The following is a 22,666-nucleotide window of genomic DNA, read 5'->3' on the forward strand; positions in this document are numbered from 1 at the left end:
ATCTTATTTTGTATGACTGTGATTACCATAAGTTATTGTAAAATCTAGTTTTACAAAAAATGAAAGTGACTCAATCTTTAAAAGAGACGCACCAGTTTTATCTTCACTTAATCTTTATTCATTTGTGAAAAGTTCATGGTGAGTGTCGCTTGATTATTTCAGACTTGCAGATGAGTCTGAAATAAGTATGTGTTCATACACAGACACTTCCAATAGGAGCAGTTGGGGATAGTAATGTGAAGCAAAAACTTTAAGAAAGATTGATCCTCTCACGGAATTAGGGTGATGGTGGCCAATAGTTATACCCACACAGCCATCCCTATTGAGGTCACTGCTCATTTAAGGTGGAATGGAGATCAAAGCCAAGATCCTCCTTGTATGCTTGGCTGTATTTCTCAATGGATTAAGTCTCTGAGTCACAAGACTAGCATGAATCATACAATCATAGAATTTACAGTGCAAAAGGCGGCCATTTGGCCCATCGGGTCTGCACCGTCCCTCGGAAAGAGCACCCTGCCTAAGCCCACCCTGTCCCCATAACCCAACTGTTATAACCTGCCTGCTTTACCACTGGCTGGGGACTAATGACAATCACACAATCCTATGGGAGTATGAGCTTCCCCAATGAGGGGGGGGGGGGGGGGGGCGGAGAAATCATTAGCAGAATCCCTGCATAAATAGAGCTGGCCAGTTTGGAACCAGAGAGAGTGAGCAGCAAGAGAAGTTGCTGCTGCTGTTGTATATATATATTATTGTAAATAAATGTTATTTCTTTGTATCCTGTAAACTCGTGCTGGATTCTTCGTGGCCCTCACAAAACTGGCGACGAGGATGGGATTCGAATCCATGCGTACAAAGCACAACGCAATAGCATGGTTTTCCCGGACATTGGCGCAAAAGTATGCCGCACACAAGAATGGCAGGGACATGGTTTTTCTCGGCATCGGCCGATTTGGCAGTTTGCGCCCGGTGACCCAGTGTTCATTCGGAATTTTGCTGGTGGTGCTCAGTGGGTCCCTGGTGTAATTTTTTGGCAAACGGGCCCTATCTCTTACCAGATGCAAACCCAGGGTCGTCTCCAGCGCAAACATGTAGACCACGTTCGGTCCAGAAGACTATCCCTTCCAATGATTCCCCGCCCCAAGAGCTCATTTCTACAGCCACAGAGACAAGACACAATGGAAAGTATTCCTCACATTCTTCCTCTGGTGCCTCACTCAAAGCCTGCGCAGGTCGTGACAGAACCGCGTAGAGATAAAGATGCCAGGATGACGGAGGCAGCGGACTCCGACTCAGAGATGGAGACACAAGACACCTCAGAGGGGGAATCCTCGGGCCCACGGGTCGTGGATGTACAACTGTTACGCCGTTCATCACGGAAGCGCCGGTCTCCGTCTCATTACACGCTGTCCAATCCAGCGGCTCGTTCAAATGGTGTCTGGCCTGCGGCAAAACGAGTCCGACGCCCTCCTTCGCCAGGGTCTTCGGTGGATTCCTTGGACTTTGGGGGAGGGGGGGGAGGGATGTTATAACCTGTCTGCTTACCATTGGCTGGGGACTAATGACAATCCAAAATACTATGGGAGTATGAGCTTCCCCAATGAGGGAGCGGAGAAATCATTAGCAGACTCCCTGCATAAATAGAGCTGGCCAGTTTGGAACCAGAGAGAGAGGAGTGAGCAGCAAGTGAAGTTGCTGCTGCTGTTGTATATAAATATTATTGTAAATAAATGTTATTTCTTTGTATCCTGTAAACTCGTGCTGGATTCTTCGTGGCCCTCACAAAACCAACCTAACCATTTTGGACACTAAGGGCAATTTAGCATGGCCAATCCACGTAACCTGCACATCTTTGGACTGTGGGAGGAAACCGGAGCACCCAGAGGAAACCCACGCAGACACGGAGAGAACATGCAGACTCCGCACAGACAGTGACCCAAGCTGGGAATCGAACCTGGGACCCTGGAGCTGTGAAGAAACAATGCTAACCACTATGCTACCGTGCCGAAAATCTGGGCTGTAGCTGGAACTACTAATATGTGCTGTATCTTTATCCATTAATTTCTATTTAGGTGTCGGCTTTCTATCCAGCCTATGCCTTGATTGGAATCAATCTCCAGTGGAAGGAATCATCTGCCTTCGCAGGGGGCTCTCCAGTGGTGGGCAACTTGCAGCCCAGAGGCCATATGCAGCCCATCAGGGTTCTGAGTGCAGACCATGAGACATTTTGTTGACTGTTGCCCATGTGCAGGTTTGCCACATTCTGCTGATTTCCATCCGCATAATTTTTTTCCTATCAGTGTGACAGAAGTGATACATAAATAAAGCAAGGACAAGTGAAGTAAGGTCCGTGCTGATTGCTCACAACATTGGCTGTGCGAGACGTGTGCTCCAGCTGAGTTCAATGTTTTTGCTGCTTGGAGTTGATGACAGTTCTATTGATATATGAATAATTAAGCATTTTTTATAACTTATGAAATATTTAGGAATATTAAATGTATTTAATTTTATTCAGGGGGTCATGGTGAGTGAACAAACCTGATTTCAATCTTGAATCCCACTGAGATGAATGAGGGTCACTCATCACTGAGGTTGACCATAGCTGTATCTCATTTAGAGGTGGGTTCCCTGGGCAATTCTGGAAAGTCACAACAGTAGGAGGATTAGGAAAAATAAGTTATCTCATGATCTCAGGATGTCCCAAATGGTTTACATCTAATGAGGTACCACTGAGGAGTTGTAATGTAGGAAACATGGCAGCCAACTCATGCACATGCAATCTCCCACAAACCACAATGAGTTCAAGGTCAACTAATCTGTTTTATCGATGTTATTTCATGAATAAAAATTGGGCAGGTCACCAGGAGAACTCCCATGCTCTTATTCAACTAATGCCACCAAATTTTTAACTTCAACTAAAAAGAGGAGACTGGACCTCAGTATAACATCTCATCCAAAAGGTGACTCCTCCAGAATGCAGAGCTCTGTCAGTCTTTCATCGAAGTGGCTGATTTGAGTATGTGCTTTGGAATGGGAAATGGAGGTGGAGACTTGCTGTGAAGGCCCTGTTTGAAGTTTTGTCTTTGGTCACCATCTTGGTGATGGAGAGAATATGAGATGAGAAACTCCTCTCGGGGTTGAAAAAGAACAATGGCCAGAACAGGTAATGGAATCAGTGGCCAGGGAACAAGTTGATGGCAGAGGTCAGAGGTCATAACTTTGGTCTTCCCAATGTCTAATTGGAGGAAATTGCAGCTTATCCATGGCTGGATGTTGAAGAAATAGGTGGATGACTTCAAGGAAGTGGAGAAAAGAAGCTAGTGGAATCTTGTCCAACAGTGAGAATCCCCTTATCATTGGTCTGCACCCACAATGCCAGTAAGATCAATGGCAGTGTCCAATTTGCTGGATTAGTGCTACTTTGATCAACTCTGCTACTTAGAGTGAACTGCAACTGCACTGCAACTGACAGAGGCATGATTTAAGATCGATCTCCTCAAAACAAAGTCGTCTTTTCCCTGAGTTTTGTCGATTTATTTAGTGAATGTAAAAATAATTATCTGTCAGACATTCTGGCTGGCTGGAATGTTTCCTGTTAAATGGAATTGAATTTTTGAAAGCCATTTAATGTTTGTATCGATTCACTGACCCCCGGTCCCTTAACAATGTCAATCACTAATTGTAACATAGTCCCTACGCGCTCCTTTTGGAATTTATGTTAACAAATCTAATTACATTAAATTCTGCATAGATGGAATATTGCATCAATAAGTATTTGTTGAGGGAATAAATGTAAAATTGGACTTTTTGAAGAGATATACGATATCCCTGGTGTGAATTTAATGGTGGAGACATTAAAAATATAAATTCCTACATATTTTGTATTTGGCTTTTTATATAACTCCCAATAAAATAGAACGGGTGCTTTGAAAGTAATTTACCCACCAACATCTTAAAACTACTCCTATTTATAATCTTTCAATGAGCCTTGGAACTTGCAACCACACATACTATCCGTATGACACCCAGGACTAACTTTAAAAGAATTTTAAATAATGCTGCTCACATCTTTTTGGTAAATTATCAAAACCGGTCTCCTGGGTTGAATATGTGCTTTTCACTTACCAGAATAACAACTGGGCTAGTTCTCAAATATCATTCAAGTGATTAAAATTTGAATTGATAGCAAATATTTGTCAATAGTTATTGACTGCGCTGCTCCAGAATCATCACTAAGCTCACAGCGGTGTATGCTAACTTGCTCGCAACACATTTTGAAGCATAAATCTGATGGGTATCTAATCTCTGGCATTCAGGTTCAAATATGCCTTCAGAAAGAATCAGGCCAATATTTCATTGAAAACGATAGAACCCAAGGAATAAGAAAAAAAATCAATCAATAAACTGCTGTCTGGCAGAAAAATGTTGACTGATCTTTTTACTTGAGAAGAAATGTTGTGTATGGTCTTGCAGGAGCAGGTGACCCATTTGTTTGAATCATTTACGGAACACTGCTGTCGAAAGCTAAGCATCAGATTTTTAAAATGTTGTTTCCTTGTCTTCTCTCCTGAAAGCCATCTTGTTGGATCATGTTTCCATGGGTACTGGAATCAAATGTCATATATGATCACAGTCAATGAGGTTCCAAAGACTACTTACATCTCAGCTGCATAACCTAACCAAATCTGATCCTCCGCATGAGTCCCAAAAATGCACATTTTCCAGCAAAGGATCGGTTCTCCTATCATGGGGACGCTGAGGTCAAATGTAGCCCCCACTTCACTAGATCAATCCAGGCCAGTGATTGCATCTAGAACTTCTTTACTCTGTATGGCTCAGTACCCCATGTGTGCATTTAACTATTGTGGATTTTATACCAATTATCCATAGAATCCATAGAATCCCTACAGTGCAGAAGGAGGCCATTCGGCCCATCGAGTCTGCACCAACCCTCTGAAAGAGCACCCTACTAGGCCCATTTACCCTCCCACTACCGTAACCCCACCCAATCTGCACATCTTCGGCCTATAAGGGGCAATTTTAACATCATCAATCCACATCTTTGGACTTAATAATGAAGTTAGATATAAGCAACCAAGTATAGTTTTTTTCATTTCTTTAACTTTTAAAGAAGTATTGAGAGACGGGATTCTCCGACCCCCCCTCCAGGTCGGAGAATCATCGGGGGGTGGCATGAATCCTGCCCCTGCCGTCCGCCGAATTCTCCGGAGATTCGGTGGGGGCGGGAATCGCACCACGCCGGTCGGCGGCCGCTTGCAGTGGCCCCCTCCCCCCGGAGATTCTCTGGCCCGCGATGGGCCGAAGTCCCGCTGGTTCTTTGCCAGTCCCACCGGTGTAGATTAGACTTGGTCCCTTAGTGGGGGGACCTGGCAGCGCGGGCGGGTTCTGGGGTCCTGCCGGGGGGGCGGGGGGGGGGGGGGCGCGGGACGATCTGGCCCTGGGGGGTGGCCCCACGGTGGCCTGGCCCGCGATCAGGGCCACCGATCTGCGGGCGGGCCTGTGCCGTGGGGACACTCTTTTCCTAAGCGTCGGCCGTGTGAGCCTCCGCGATGGCCGACGCATAGGTGAACCACCCTGCGCGTGCGCGGGGATGACGTCAGCAGCCGCTGACACTCCCGTGCATGCGCGGACTCACGCCGGCTGGCAGAGTCCCTTCGGCCCCGACTGGCGTGGCGCCAAAGGCCTTCCACGCTGGCCGGCGGGGCGCAAACTACTCCGCCACCGGTCTAGCCCCTGAAGGTGTGGAGGAGTCCGCACCTTTGGGGCGGGCCGACGCCGGAGTGGTTCACGCCACTCCGTCCTGCCAGGACCCCCCACCCCGCCGGGTACGGGAGAATCCCGCCAGAGATCTTTGGAATGCATTAGCCCCTGCATTGCAGATTGGTTTTCATTCCTCCTTTTCATTCCATTTCACATTTTTAATGTAATCTGTTGCATTTATCCTGATTTTTCAACATTTTGCCTGTCTCGGTGAGGGTATTAGTGCTTGGGAATGGAATCCTTCCCATTGAAGATACCCAATGTCATCAGCAAACACTCCTCTAGGTCAGAACTCTATTTAACTCAGCCCCAACAACACACCTCAGCCTGAATCTCCGGAAGAACAATCACACCAAAATGGCATTTTCTCCTTTGCCCACACCAGCCCTCTTGTAGTTTCACAGAGTACGATTGCCAAATGATGCCCGAATCAGAAACAGATTTGGGGTGGCAGCAAAGGCCCTTGGGTTCGGGCTGCCAAACTCACTTTACAAAGCACCCTTACAGGCAGCAAACACAGGGCTTGAATTCAGGTCCTGGAGGAGAAAAGTTAGCATCCAACCCATTGGACCATCCAATTTCTCAAATCCTTGAATTCTTCGTAGAAAATGCAGCAACTATTAATAACAGCAAAGTAATATTTGGCCCAGCAACTCTACTGCTTTTTGTTGATTTTAACCCCACCTTTCTGCTTCGTCGCTACATCCATCGATTTCTCCTTTCTTTCTCAGCACGTGTCCTTGTTTCTTGAATCCTTTTATATTATTTGTAACAATAACGTCCCCAAGGAAGCTCATTAGAAATTTGAAAAACATTTTTTTAGGTTCAAGCTCCCGTTTTTGCTAACGCTGGTTCTCTTTATTCAGATGAGAACAGTGGCAGCAAACGAGGGGGCGTCTCTGCCTCATTAGCTGGGAATGTAATATAATAAAATGATTTATTTTTCCTTAATTTTATGTTCCAGGTGCTGGTGAATCGGGTAAAAGTACAATAGTCAAACAGATGACGTAAGTAGCAGAAATTGAACCTAATTCAATAACACAATAAATGCTGTGTATTGTATTACAGTATAAATACTCAATAGCACCAGTTACCCTTGCAAAGGTTATTGATCACATGAAGATTTCATCAAGGTATTATTAATCGAAGAAAAGAAAATGATCCAATCTGCTGTCAAAGAACCAATTACCCTTAGTATGAGTACAATGGTAATTAAGAAGAGGGAATGTCACAGAGAAAAGTCACAACAATCCCAATAGCATCAAGAAATACTGTACTAAATAGCCAGCATTTCGAAACCAGTAAAACATCAAAACAGCTATAACCTCATGTCATTTTCTAATAACAATGTTATGGACAGGAGGGAGATTCATTTGGACAGCACTAATTTCCCCTCTCACCACCCATCCGTAAACAGGAAGCTGATTGGAATTCTCCGGTTGCTGCAATTTAATTTTCCCGCCGGCAGCACAGTCCTTCCAGTGGATTTTGTGATGTCGTGGGGTGATTACAATGGGAAATCCCACTGACAATCGGCGGGAAAAGAGACCCTCTCCACCACCGAATGGCCCGCGACTGAGAGACACGCGGCTGGCGAACCGGAGAATCCCTCCCGCTGTTTTGATTTGTTTCCCTCTTTATAAGTGGTGGAGCGTTTCCCCAATCCCTCGGTTTTTGTGTGAGCTATTTTTACGTTAACAACCCCACAGCAAACACGAGGTGGGATAAAATGAAAACTCTGCACGCATTCAAGATGTGAAAGGAGGGTTGCAACGTTGCCTCCATGCGCAGACAATAAAGAGAGGGTGAGAGAGAGGGATAGAGAAAAGAAAGAGTTACAGTACATCATCCACATGGAAAATAAATATTGGTTCACGTACGTTCTAGAGTTTTAAATCAAAGTCCAGTGAGGTGTTCCTTCACGAAAGTTGGTGGGCTGAAATTGGTGTTGTATTCACTTTTCCAATGTTGAATTGACAAGATATGACAGACACACAGAGATGGGCCAGTCTTGTAGGCGATGGCACAGAACCTCCGTTGCACAGGGCGGCCGTTGATGACAAGGACTATTTCAATGGGGGTGTTTTGTTTAATCTCACCATGTTGGAATGCGCTCCCTGTGCTAAATGGCCTATTCCTGGCCCTGTGTTCCTATTCAGGAGGCAACAACACATTCAAGGACATCGGCGAGAAAAGAGAGATTGGAGAGGAGGCTGTAGTTTGCAAAGATAGAGGAGTCAAATTGTTTTTTTGAATAGAGGGATGATGACAGTAGATTTGAAGAAGAGTAGTGCCTGAGGAAATGGGTGGGGGGGGGGGGGGGGGGGGGGTTGCGGCTGGTGTTGTGGTGGAGGATGTCAGGAAGGGAAGTTGGGTCAGCACTTCAGTAGGAATAGAATCGAAGGAACTGGATACCCATCTCTTGAATCAGATGAGCTTGAAGTGACAGGATAGAAGTTGAGTAGGAAGCCAGAAAAAGATTCAAGTTAGAACAAGAGAGAGCTTAAGAGGAAGTTTTCGCAGGTGGTTTAGTTGAAGGGAAATAAATGGAAGAGGCAGCCATACAGATAGAGTCAACCCTTGTGACAAAGAAATCCATGAGATGCTCACAACTTTTGTTGGGGATGAAGGCAGAGGTGAGAAGGAAGAGGGGTTTAAGAAGACAGTTTGTAATGGAGAAGAGAAGACGGGGATTATCTTTGAACTCCAGGTGATCCCGGAACAGTGAACACCGGAATCTTCATAATTTCTCATTAAAATGAATGAATGAATTAATTCATTAATTCAAATGAATGAATATAGTCTTATTTGGATATCCTATGGATAAGATTTCTATTAATGTAGTTATAAACTGAGCTATTACTTCCTATGAATATCATTCACTCATTTAAACAGATTAAATGCCTTTTTGAAATGAATGCTGAAGTGTTGCGTGTAGGTGTTAGATTACTGATCAAAGTGGGTATTCTCAGCAAAACCATTGAAGCTTTACTGTCAAATCTGTCCTCTGCACTGAAATTGATACATTTCTTTTCTCATAGAATCATCCATAAAGATGGCTACACAGACCACGAATGTATGGAATTTAAAACTATAATTTATAGCAACATAATACAGTCCATGTTGGCAATTGTCCGGGCAATGTCATTACTAGGAATCAGCTATCAAGATCCAGTTAGGACAGTAAGTATTCGGAGTGAATTTCAAAAGGAACATGTACAATACCAATTACAAAAGTAAAATTAATCCTCCGCACTGAGTTGACTGGTTCCCCCTTTTCAGAATTAGTTGTACACTTTCTGCCTGGCTTCACACTGCAGTGTAGATTGGTTATTGTGCCACAGGAGCAGGGGCAGGAACTGAACTAATTTCCTTCACATGTTTCTCTTTCACACAAGGTGAGTAAGCATTTAAAAATGAGTGGAGTACTTACCTACTCCGATCCCAGGATTAGGGGCCCAGCTGTTGAAGATGGGAGCCTCATAAATTTGCGACAATCAGCGTCCTTACCTCTGTAAACCCCAGTGCAATTTGAACTGGGGCCTACACTGGGAAATTGCAACAGCATTGCCGCCAGACAGAAGCAGGTGTAACGACAGAAGAGGCCCTTCTAGTAAGATAGGAGGTCAGCAGTAACAATTCTTCCCTGGCCTCATAAGGAAAGTCGCCACCTCACTTCCCACTGTCTCCTCTATTCCCTCCTGATATATTCTCCCGAGCAATTATCTGAACTTGCCCAGTGTTCACCTGCCAGCAGGGATCCTGCACCTTGATCATGCCCACTTCTGGTTCAAAGTGGACCAGGAGGTGAAATACAACTGCACCTAAAATTAAACACAGGACCAACACCAGTCAAAAGTTGGCATTTTATCCGCCTTCAGCAGTGTCTCTGACACTCATAACGCTTCACAATATGTGACTTTGTTCGCAGAGCTGAAATCTCAGTTTATTGTGTTTCTTCTTTTTGAATCAGATCGTCAGAATCACCTGAAACCTGGATTTGGATGGGATTATTTAAAATTGTGACCTTTCTTATTTTCTCAATATGGGTTGGGATTCTCCATTCACTACCACTGCCATTGGGAATCCCAATTGGGCGGAGAATGGAGCGTCGGCAGAAAAACGGGGGCAGCACCGAGCGCCAGACTGGTTGCCAGTCTCCTTTCCCCTGCCGCCGGCCGTAGCACGCTACCCACCCCGGGCTGGGGGGGGGGGGGGTTTAAAATGCAAACTCATGAGAAGCATAAACAAGCATTTGATTAATGGGCTGTAATCCTGATTCCCCCCCCCACCCCCATACGTTGCTCCGACCCCACAGTGGGGGGTTTGGTGCAAGGTCGGTCAAGCACAGACCTGGCTTGGTGGAACCCAAGTGAGGGTCAAGGGGGTCAGGACACGGATGATGTGCCCCTCTGCCTCGACTAAACTTCGGAGGGGTGTCCCCTAAGGTTCCTGGCGGTTGGGTAGGTTCAGGCTGTGGGTGAGGGGTTGATCCAACCCTGGGAAATCGGAAGATCGCCCTTGGCATGGTGATCTCAAGCAGCTCACTGCTCTTGAGCATCCTCCTTGACTGAGTTTTTAAATTCTGATGTGGGCCCCTCAGCCTTAACTGCTCTGCCTGACAGCTGAATATCAGACCAGGCAGTTCAGTGAAGTCAAAGCAGAAACACTTTCTCTTCACTAACAGCTGCTCCCGCAGACAAAAGCCTTTAAAACAGCAGTTGTTACAAGTGTCAGAGGCTTCTCGAAAAGGCTTCAAGTCCCTTGAAAGCCTTTGAAATGCAAAATGTCCATTCAATTTCACAGAGAAAGACCTTTCCACTAGCCTGTGATTGACATTTTAATGGTTCAGTCACAGCTACACAGTGGATTGTTTATTTATCTTTCCTTTCATGCCTGAATGCATCTCAGGTACCTTGTTTGATGAAAACCACAATATTTATGAACACTCTTGCTATGATTAATAACTCTTACCACATCAAAGCAGCTAAGTGCTTTCTGCCTGTTTTAAAGGCTTTTGTCTGAGGGAGCAGGTGTTAGGAAAGGGAAAGTGTTTCTGCATTGATTCTTCACTCGACTGCCTGGACTGCTCTTCACCTGCCAGGTAGAACAGTTCAGGCTGAAGGTAACATCAGAATTTTAAAAACTCAGACTAGGAGGATGCTGCTTAGCAGAGGGCTGGCAGAGATCACCATATTAAGGGTGATATTCAGGTTGTCTGCAGCTGGAAGATGCGGACCAGACATGGGCGCCATTCTGGGGTCACCATCAAGCGAACATGTTGAGGTGGGGAGGGGTGGCCTGTAATTCCGGTGGTAGGTAGGAGGATGCTCCTCGTTGCCCGTGGAAGGGGATCAGAATTTGTGTTGTGGGGGGAGAGGAGCCTGCCGTCGGACTTTGTGATCGGGCCTCTCGCTCAAAATGGTGGTTTTATACCGGGATCCTGATGAACATTTTTCCTCATCTCTGCAATCATCGTAACAGCTATTATCAGAACATCGTTCTTTTTAAGATGCTACATTTCAATTTAGCTGGTCCAATGCACTGTGGAATGACAAACCAACCTCAATAGAATCCATAGAATCCCTGCAGTGCAGAAGGAGGCCATTCAGCCCATCAAATCTGCAGCAACCCTCCAAAAGAGCACCCTACCTTGGCCCACTCCCCCTCCCTATCCCTGAAACGCCACCTAACCTTTTGGACACTAACAGGCAATTTAGCTTGATCAATCCACCTGCACATCTTTGTAACTGGGAGGAAACAGGAACACCCGGAAGAAACCCACACAGACAGGGGGAGAACGTACAAATTCCCCACAGACATGCACCCAAGGCCGTAATTGAACCCAGGTCCCTTGTGCTGTGAGGCACCAGTGCTAACCACGGTGCCAGCGTGCCGCTCTCAGCAAATCATTTGAATTCACGTCCTGTATATTTCTGTATTGCAGGTGAGAATCGTGGTGTAGTCAATGGGTAAACTGGGCACCCAAACTGGGGGATAATCAGCAATATCTTGTTTAATTTCTTCACAGCTGATCCATTCAATTAGCTCATTCATCTCAGAATCTCAGAGGGGATAGCAGTTTATTTTCTTGCGAACGTGACCAAGTTATGAATGGAATTTCTAACGATTGACAACACTTGAATTTTAAATCCTATGGTATGCACGCAGTTCAAAGATTCTTCTAAACTGCCATAATAACTCCATCTCCTCCAGCACTTTGGCAGCTTTATTTCTAAAACTAACCACCTCCTTCAGTCACTAAGATTATCAATTTAGATCGATTTACAGCACAGAAGGAAACCACTCAGCTTACCTGTGCAAGTTCTTCACATGAGCTATTTAAATGTAATCACGTGGCCCTGTATTTTCATCTGCCTCAAATGTTTCATCAGATAGAATATTTTGATATACACATTGTCCTTCATTTAGAACTAGGTTGAAATGAGTGTAGCATATTTCATTTAAGATCGTTAGCTGCCGGGTCTTTCATCTCATTTGTAAAATGCCCTCGACAAATTATTCGACAAATTTGATTCTTCTAAATTATGTCCCAAATTGTACAGGTTATAGGTCTAATAATTTTGCACTCACATCCAAGCCCTTTGATTATGTTTTATTCAAATAAGTAGAATAAAAGGATCGTTGTTGCGATTGTGAATGAACTGTGAAAGCTTACTCCTTCGGTAGATCAATGTACAGACATTAGTCACATCACACAAATTGTTATTCGCTTCCCAAATTCATCATCTCATCACAAAAATATTATTGCTTATGCGCAGTATCTTCCTGACATGTGTTTCTTCTGAGACCTTTCAATCTCTAAAATGGCCGGATTCCGCCTTAAATATTCAGAAATCAGAATGGATTTTTGAAAAGGTTAAGTGAATTGTTGAACTCTCCAGAGAAGTGTCACATTCATATGCATGTGCGCGTTCAACTGAAGAACAGGACTCAGCTCTGAAGAATATTTTACACATTGTCACGTAGTTTTTCAAATAAGATCGCAGCCTATCCAGGTTTCTCTGTGAGAGGATAGTTTTTCTCTTCTGGTAAACAGCAAAACATTTTTCATTCAGGTTGCCTGAGCAACCAAACAATTGAAGTATGATGTTTTCTGCAGGTGTGCTCCTGAACACTAATATCAACATTTTTTTTAAAAATGGTTTCTCGAATACTGCCAAAGCTTTTTAAAAGAAATTAATTTTCATTCCAGGGTCAACAGATGGTATTAAGCACAGCTGATTAATTTTCAGCTATTTAATTGAAAATAAGGGGCTGATAATTTGATATTGTTCTAACCTGGAAAGTCAGGTGAAGAAGGATAGAACTGGTGCCAATTTTACACACCCATGTTTATTTACGGGAGGCATGGTGGTGCAGTGGTTAGCACTGCTGCCTCATGGTACCGAGGACCCGCGTTCGATCCCAGCAGTGGGTACTGTCCGTGCGGAGTTTGCACATTCTCCCCATGTCTGCGTGGGTCTCACCATCACAACCCAAAGATGTGCAGGGTAGGTGGATTGGCTACGCTAAATTGCCTCTTGGCAACATTTTAAATATATATTTATTTCCAAAGTTACATGTGTACACCTCCTAAACCAACAGGGATAGGGCAGGGTGAAGGCGGTAGTGGACATGGGTCGAAGGGTCGATGCAGACTTGATGGGTTGAATGGCCTCCTTCTGCACTGTGGGGATTCTATGATTATTTGACCTGTTAGCCCTTTTGGGGTTCTGTTGGTCTGATAGGATGACTCGGGTTTCGCTTGTGGGAGATGCAAATCAGCACAATGGGCATCAATATGAGATAGCTTAGTACACTCCAGCAACCTGAACACCAATCCTGATCCAGGGATCCTGAAACTGAAACACCTTCTCTACAATTCCTTCATGGAATACCCACTTGTGTTCCAAAATCTATCCAAGCTTGGACCATGTCTCACAGGCATTTAAATAATCATCTTCCTTGTAAATTTCATCCAAGAACAATAATAAAAGGTCAAATCCCACCAGAATAGAACATGACAACAGAGAATGGATGATCACAGGTGAAGTTTAAAGCTAAAAAAAAAATCAGAGTAAGTTATGATCCCAGTAACTATGCGGAAAATGGCGAGAGCAGGTCCAATTTGTCGATGTATGATTACTCTCTGATTATCTTGGAGTCTGAATCATATAATCATTGGGAGAATTAAGTGGATTTATGGACACGGGTTACAGCCCACCAAAGAAGAAACAACATACAGCCCTCAAGGAAAACATAAAAGCAACGGGGCTTTTCAAACCCTCAAATCTGAAATTCATTATTGTGCGATTAGAGTAGCACTTCTACAATTAAGCCATCAACATCAGGGCAGCTGGGCACTGGCTTGTGACCCACCCCCTTGCCCACACCACTGAAACTTGCCAGTGCCAGGAATGGGGCTGTAATCCTGGAATTAAAATACAAATGAGTTATAAAAATAAGGTGGACATTGAACAAAAGTGTGAAATATACTCAACTGGCATTTTATTAAATGGATGCTATTATTGAAATGCAGATGGAGGGTAAACCAATGTTTTCAATCAGTGAAAAATTAGTATCTGTTGTTATGACCCCCTGGGTTGGTGCGCGGTCAATTTGAGCCCCACTTGACCTGGAGTTGGAACACAAGTGAAATTAGATGTTATTTAAAAATACCTGAGGACCTCGGCTGAGTCCAGTAAACTGCAGTCATCAGGTTAGTAGATTCAACACACAAATAATCTTTTTTTTAACAATAATGAAATTAAACTCATAAAAATGTAACTGACTATCTCAGCCCTTTTACAATACCCATAAGAACACATGACATAGGAGCGGTATTAGGCCACTCAGCCCATCGAGTCTGCTCCGCCATTCAATCATGGCTAATATTTTTCTCATCCTCATAACCCCTGATCCCCTTATTTATCAATCCCCTGCTCCTTCCAACTCATCCCACAGAAAACATGGAGGAAAAGGGTTGTGAAGATGGAAGAAAATAATGATAAAATATAAGAATAAAGGATCTCTGATGGATTCCAGTTAAAGTCTTTCAGGAGTTCAAGCTTTTGCTTTGATACTTCTGCCTTCTAGACTGGAGTTGGTTGTCGCTGGGAAGGCTGTCTATTTTCTCTGTAGTTCAAGATCATTTCAAATATATAGTAAAGATGTGCCAGGCATTCACTAGTTTTAGAACAATAAAGCAGTTCTTTACTTCAGCAATGAGAGAGAGAGAGCCCCTTCTCCTTTCAAAGTCTAACCACTTCTGCCCAGCTCTCTCAGAAGCATCACGCAAGAACCAATCACTGACTTGTCAGCCAGAACACTTCTTCGCCAATCCACAGGTTGACAACCAGCCAATCAAACCAACTTCCTCCAATGCTCACACGGACCCACGAGTCTGTTTTCTCCTCTCCAAAATCTAAAACTCCACACGGACAGTGACCCATGTCCTGACTAGCGGCTGCTACTGTATGAGTCCGCTGCTTAAAGGCACATGCCAATTATGGATCCATGGACCAAAGATATAAAATAAAATTATTGGGATCAAAGGGAAATCAAAACAAAGGACTCTAACACTATTAATAGTCACAGAATACCAAAATGACATTCTTAACCTTCAAATTTTCCTAGTCAGGCTAATGAAGAATAGCCTTTCAGGTTTTGAAAATAGTTACATTGGGCGTCTGAAGTAAGTCAGAATAGGAGCCACACGTTGGTGCATTAGTACTCCAGGTTCCGTGGATATACAGAAGCTGGCATACAATTCTTAGATGTCTTGGGGTAAGTCAGTTTGCAATACTGTCTGCTTTAAAGTATTAACTTTAAGGGGAAACCACTAATGTGTGAAGATAGTTTGTGTGAAACAAAGTGGTTGGTATCTGAGGGATGCTTCTGGCTTGTGTTACATAGAAAATGAAAAAATAGGAGCAGACGAAAGTCATTCAATTCTGCAATTCAATATGATCATGGCTGATCCTGTATCTGAACGCTATACTTCTGCACTCTCCCCATACCCCTTGATGACTTTAGAGTCTAGAAATCTATCTATTTCCTTCTTAAATATATTGAGTGACTTGGCCTCCATTGCCTTCTGTGGAAGAGAATTCCACAGGTTCATCATCCTGGGAGCAATGACACATCTCCTCATCTCCATCCGAAATGACCTACCCTGTATCCTGAGTGTGTCCCTTCAGTCATAGAGTCATAGTCAATGGGTTTTACAGCAGAGAAAGAGGCCCTTTGGCCCATTGTGTCTGTGCCAGTCATCAAGCACCCATCTATTCTAATCCCATTTTCCAGCACTTGGACCATAGCCTTGTGTGCTATGGCATTTCAAGTGCTCATCTAAATGCTTCTTAAATGTTGTGAAGTTTCTCACCCCTTCGGGCAGTGAGCGCCAGATTCCCACAACCCTCTAGGTGATAATATTTTTCCTCAAATCCCTATAAATCCCCTGTCCCTTACCTTAAATCTATGTCCCCTGTTTATTGATCCCTCTACTAAGGGAAAAAGTTTCTTCCTATCTACCCTATCTATGTCCCTCAGAATTTTGTACACCTCGATGAGGGTCCTCCCTCAGACTTCACTGTTCAAGGAAAACAACCCCCGCCTAACAAGCCTCACTTCATAGCTGAAACACTCCAGCCCAGGCAACATCTTGGTAAATCTCCCCTGCACCCTTCCTAGTGCAAGCACATCATTCCTATAGTGTGGCAACCAGAACTGTACACAGTATTCTAGCTGTGGCCTAATGAGCATTTTATACAGCTCCATCATAACCTCCCCGCTCTGATATTCTATGCTTCGGCTAATAAAGGCAAGTACTTCAATAAAGAGGGCAGAGAGAAAGAGGGCGAGACTTCAATAAAGAATGCGGAGAGAGAGAGAGGGCAAGACTTCAGTAAAGAGCACGGCGAGAGAGAGGGCAAGATTTCAGTAAAGAGCGCGGAGAGAGAGGGCGAGACTTCATTAAGGAGCACGGAGAGAGAGAGGGCGAGACTTCATTAAAAGCGTGGATAGAGAGGGCGAGACTTCAGTAAAGAGCACTATCGGGTAAGGCAGCTGTTTGTCTTTCAAAAGCTGTTTGACTTAGATTACCATTTTTAAGTTGATTTGAATTACTATTTTTAAAATTTTTAATTTGACTTAAATAAATATTTTGGGTTGATTTAAATTAATATTTTTAATTTGATTTAAATAACTTTTTAAATTTCAATTAAATAACTATTTTTAATTTGTTGTCAGATCAAGAGGGATAAATACTCAGTTTTTTAAAAAATCTAATTAAATTGTACATGGGAATTGGATTTAATCTGATACAAAAACATCTTTCTAAAGTTTAATTTCAAAGATTTAATTTAAAGGAATAATTCATGGCAGGACAGCTCCAAGGTGTGGTCTGCTCCTCATGCTCCATGTGGCAGGCTGGGGACAGTTCCAGTCCCCAGGGTCAGCATGTGTGCAGGAAGTGTCTCCAGTTGCAGCTCCTGGAAGCTCGAGTTTCAGAGCTGGAGCGGCGGCTGGAGACACTGTGGAGCATCCGCGAGTCGGAGAGTATCGTGGATAGCACGTACAGAGAGGTCATCACACCGCAGGATCAGACTCAGCAGGCAGGAAGGGAATAGATGACCACCAGACAGAGCAAGAGAGCGAGGCAGGTAGTGTAGGAATCTCCTGTGGCCATTCCCCTGCAGAACAGATATACCATTTTGGATACTGTTGAGGGGATTGGCCTCTCAGGGGAAAACAGCAGCAGCCAAACCCGTGGCACCACGGTTGTTTCTGCTGCAGAGGGGAGGGGTGATAAGTGTGACAGTGCTTATAGGGGATTCAATTGTAAGGGGAATAGACAGGCGTTTCTGTGGCCGCGAACGAGACTCCAGGATGGTATGTTGCCTCCCTGGTGCTAGGGTCAAGGATGTCTCGGAGCGGGTACAGGACATTCTGGAGGGGGAGGGTGAACAGTCAGTGGTCGTGGTACACATCGGTAAAAACGACATAGGTAAAAAAAGGAGGGAGGTCCTAAAAGCAGAATACAGGGAGCTAGGAAGGAAGTTAAGAAATCGGACCTCGAAGATAGTGATTTCAGCATTACTACCGGTGCCACGTGCTAGTCAGAGTAGAAATGACAGGATATATAAGATGAATACGTGGCTGAAGGGATGGTGTCAGGGGGAGGGATTCAGTTTCCTGGGGCATTGGGACCGGTTCTGGGGGAGGTGGGACCTGTACAAACTGGACGGGTTACACCTGGGCAGGACTGGAACTGATATCCATTTGCTGGAGTGGTTGGGTAGTCTTTAAACTAATGTGGCAGGGGAAGGGAACCGATGCAGGAAGTCGGAAGGTAGTAAAACAGGGGCAGAAACAAAAGGCAGTACAAAGGAAAGTATAAGGCAGAGAGGCCATAGTCAAAAATCAAAAAGGGCGACAGTACAAGGTACAGTGACTGAGGGGAGGTCAGTGAATAGGCCCAGTAATACTAAAAGGCATAAAACGGGAAGTAAAAACATAAATGGAAAGCGACGTGGCAGGTTGTTACATGAAGATATGGGTTCAACGAATAGGAAAATTAGGAGAAAGGTTAAGAGGAAAAATAACTTATGAGAGGTTACGGATCAACGTGTTAAGATTCAAAACAGAGGTATAAAAGCCAACATAAGTGTACTTTACCTGAATGCTCGTAGTATTCGGAATAAGGTAAATGAGTTGATGGTGCAAATCATCGTCAATGACTATGATTTAGTGGCTATTACTAAAAAATGGTTAAAGGATGGTGACGACTGGGAGTTAAATATCCATGGGTATCAAACTATATGGAAGGACAGTGTGGATAGTAAGGGAGGTGGTGTAGCTCTGTTATTTAAGGATGACATCCAGGCAATAGTAAGGGATGACATCGGGGCTATGGAGGATAAGGTTGAATCGATTTGGGTGGAAATCAGGAACAGTAAGGCAAAAAAGTCACTGATAGGAGTAGTCGATAGGCCACCAAATAGTAACATTATGGTGGGGCAGGCAATAAACAAAGAAATAACTGATGCATGTAGAAATGGTACAGCAGTTATCATGGGGGATTTTAATCTACATGTCGATTGGTTTAACCAGGTCGTTCAAGGCAGCCTTGAGGAGGAGTTTATAGAATGTATCGGCGATAGTTTCCTAGAACAGTATGTAATGGAACCTATGAGGGAACAAACGGTCCTATATCTGGTCCTGTGTAATGATTCAGGATTGATTCGTGATCTCATAGTTAGGGACCCTCTCGGAATGAGCGATCACAATATGATGGAATTTAAAATACAGATGGAGGGTCAGAAGAAACAAGAGTGTTTTATGCTTAAACAAAGGAGATTTCAGTGGTATGAGGGAAGAGCTAGCTTAGGTAGACTGGGAGCACTTTATGGTGAAACAGTTGAGGAACAGTGGAGAACCTTCCAAGCGATTTTTCACAGTGCTCAGCAAAGGTTTATACCAACCAAAAGGAAGGATGGTAGAAAGAGGGGAAATCGACCATGGATATCTAAGGAAATAAGAGAGATTATCAAATTGAAGGAAAAAGCATATAAAGTGGCAAAGATTAGAGGGAGACTAGAGGACTGGGAAATCTTTAGGGGGCAACAGAAAGCTACTAAAAAAGCTATAAAGAAGAGTAAGATAGATTATGAGAGTAAACTTTCTCAGAATATAAAAGCAAATAGTAAAAGTTTCTATAAATATATAAAACAAAAAAGAGTGGCTAAGGTAAATATTGGTCCTTTAGAGGATGAGAAGGGAGATTTAATAATGGGAGTCGAGGAAATGGCTGAGGAACTGAACAGGTTTTTTGGGTCGGTCTTCACAGTGGAAGACACAAATAACATGCCAGTGACTGATGGAAATGAGGCTATAACAGGTGAGGACCTTGAGATGATTGTTATCACTAAGGATATAAGGTGATGGGCAAGCTAATGGGGCCAAAGGTAGACAAGTCTCCTGGCCCTGATGGAATGCATCCCAGAGTGCTGAAAGAGATGGCTCGGGAAATTGCAAATGCATTAGTGATAATTTACCAAAATTCACAAGACTCTGGGGTGGTCCCGGCGGATTGGAAATTAGCAAACGTGACACCACTGTTTAAAAAAGGAGGTAGGCTGAAAGCGGGTAATTATAGGCCAGTAAGCTTAACTTCAGTAGTAGGGAAGATGCTGGAATCTATTACCAAGGAACAAATAGCAAGGCATCTGGATGGAAATTGTCCCATTGGGCAGACTCTGCATGGGTTCATAAAGGGCAGGTCGTGCCTAACTAATTTAGTGGAATTATTAAGGACATTACCAGAGCGGTAGATAATGGGGAGCCAATGGATGTGGTATATCTGGATTTCCAGAAAGCTTTTGACAAGGTGCCACACGTGCAATGTGTCCAAGTTTGCAGACGGCACTAAGAAGAGTGGTAAAGAGGATACCGGAAGTCTGCAGAGGGATTTGGATAGGTTAAGTTAATGGGCTAGGGTCTGGCAGATGGAATACAATGTTAACAAATGTGAGGTTATCCATTTTGGTAGGAATAACAGCAAAAGGGATTATTATTTAAATGATAAAATATTAAAACATGCTGCTGTGCAGAGAGACCTGGGTGTGCTAGTGCATAAGTCGCAAAAAGTTGATTTACAGGTGCAACAGGTGATTAAAAAGGCAAATGGAATTTTGTCCTTCATTGCTAGAGGGATGGAGTTTAAGACTCGGGAGGTTATGCTGCAATTGTATAAGGTGTTAGTGAGGCCACACCTCGAGTATTGTGTTCAGTTTTGGTCTCCTTACCTGAGAATGGGCGTACTGGCGCTGGAGGGTGTGCAGAGGAGATTCACTAGGTTAATACCAGAGTTAAAGGGGTTGGATTACAAGGAGAGGTTGAGTAAACTGGGACTGTACTCTTTGGAATTTAGAAGGATGAGGGGGGATCTTATAGAAACATATAAAATTATGAAGGGAATGGACAGGATAGATGCGGGCAGGTTGTTTCCACTGGCCGGTGAAAGCAGAACTAGGGGGCATAGCCTAAAAATAAGGGGAAGTAGATTTAGGACCGATCTTAGGAGGAACTTCTTCATCCAAAGGGTTCTGAATCTATGGAATTCCTTGCTCAGTGAAGCAGTTGAGGCTCCTTCATTAAATGTTTTTAAAATAAAGATAGATCGTTTTTTTGAAGAATAAAGGGATTAAGGGTTATGGTGTTCGGGCCGGAAATTGGAGCTGAGTCCACAAAAGATCAGCCATGATCTCATTGAATGTCGTAGCAGGCTCGAGGGTCCAGATGGCCTACTCCTACTCCTAGTTCTTATGTTCTTATATGCCTTCTTAACCACCTTGTCTACCTGTCCTGCTGCCTTCAGGGATTTGTGGATATATACCCCAAGATTCCTCTGGTCCTCTGCACTTCCTCAATTCCTACCATTCATTGTATATTCCTTTGCCTTGTTAGTCCTCCTAAACTGCATCACCTTACACTTCAGGGTTAAATTACATTTGTCACTCTTCTGCCCATCTATATCATCCTGTAACTTTCCTCCTTGCTATTTACCACACCACTAATTCTCATGTCATCTGCGAACTTACTGATCATACGCCCCACATTCACGTCTAGATGATTAATGTATATTACAATTAGCAAGGAACCCAGGATCGATCCCTGCGGTACACTACTGGACACAGGCTTCCAGTCACACAAAAAACCTTCAACCATTACCATCTGCCACTATGTCAATTTTTGATCCAAATTGCCAGATTGCTCTGGATACCATGGGCTGTTACCTTGTTGATCAGTCTCCCATGCAGGACCTTGTCAAAAGCATTACTGAAGTCCATATAAACTACATCAACTGCACTACCCTTATCTACACACCTAGTCACCTGCTCGAAAATTTCAATCAAATTTGTTAAACACCACCTCCCTCTAACAAAGCCATGCTGACTATCTGACATTTAACCTTGCCTCTCCAAATGGAGATTAATTCTATCCTTCAGAATGTTTTCTGATAATTTCCCTGCCAATGATGTTAGACTCAATGGCCTGTAATTACCTGAGATTTCCCTACTTCCCTTCTTGAATAATGGTACCACAATAGCTGTCCGTCCATCCTCTTGTACTTCTCCTCTGGCCAGACAGGATTTGAAAGTTAGCATCAGAGCCCCTATAATCTCCTCCCTTGCCTGACACAGAAGCCTAGGATACGTCTCATCTGGGCCTTGGCATGTCAATTTTTAAGCATGCTAAAAGTGGCAAAACCTCCTCCCTCTCAATGCTAATCTGTTCAATTGTATCAGAGTCCCCCTATTTACTTTGTATTCCTACATCATCCTTCTCCCTTCTTCTCGACCTTCCAGCCAGGGGGAGCATCATCTTGAATACAGTCTGTCAGCCCCATCAGAATTTTACATGTTCCAATCATAGAATTATAGAATTTACAGTGCAGAAGGAGGCTATTCGGCCCACGAGTCTGCACCAGCCCTTGGAAAGAGCAACCCACTTAAACCCACACCTCCACCCTATCCCTGTAACATAGTAACCCCCGCCTAACATTTTGGGCAATTTAGCATGGCCAATCCACCTAGCCTGCACATCTTTGGACAGTGGGAGGAAACCAGAGCAGCCAGAGGAAACCCCTGCAGACATGGGAGAAAGTGCAAAGTCCACACAGACAGTCACCCGAGGCCGGAATTGAACACGGGACCCTGGAGCTGTGAGGCAGCAGTGCTAACCACTGTGCCACCGTGCCACCCAGATGGCCGCTCATACCTCTACAGTCCTGTGAATATTACATTACACAGCACATTCCACACCTCAGTTAGTCAGCACAGCCAAAACTCGAGATGTATTTCAGCTCATTCCTATGATA

At 44.0% G+C, this 22,666-nt stretch overlaps 1 protein-coding gene across 2 annotated transcripts in view; it reads left to right on the forward strand.

Moving 5' to 3' along the window:
• Positions 1 to 22,666, forward strand: part of LOC119973418 (guanine nucleotide-binding protein G(t) subunit alpha-2-like) — a 105,479-nt gene that overhangs the window by 14,002 nt on the left and 68,811 nt on the right. For both annotated transcript variants that reach the window (XM_038811501.1, XM_038811502.1), the window contains exons 2-3: positions 6,746 to 6,788; positions 8,823 to 8,964. In XM_038811501.1, coding sequence (XP_038667429.1) covers positions 6,746 to 6,788; positions 8,823 to 8,964 — 185 coding nt within the window. The remainder of the gene's footprint in view (positions 1 to 6,745; positions 6,789 to 8,822; positions 8,965 to 22,666) is intronic.

Source organism: Scyliorhinus canicula, chromosome 11, assembly GCF_902713615.1.
Source record: "Scyliorhinus canicula chromosome 11, sScyCan1.1, whole genome shotgun sequence".
NCBI lineage: Eukaryota > Metazoa > Chordata > Chondrichthyes > Carcharhiniformes > Scyliorhinidae > Scyliorhinus > Scyliorhinus canicula.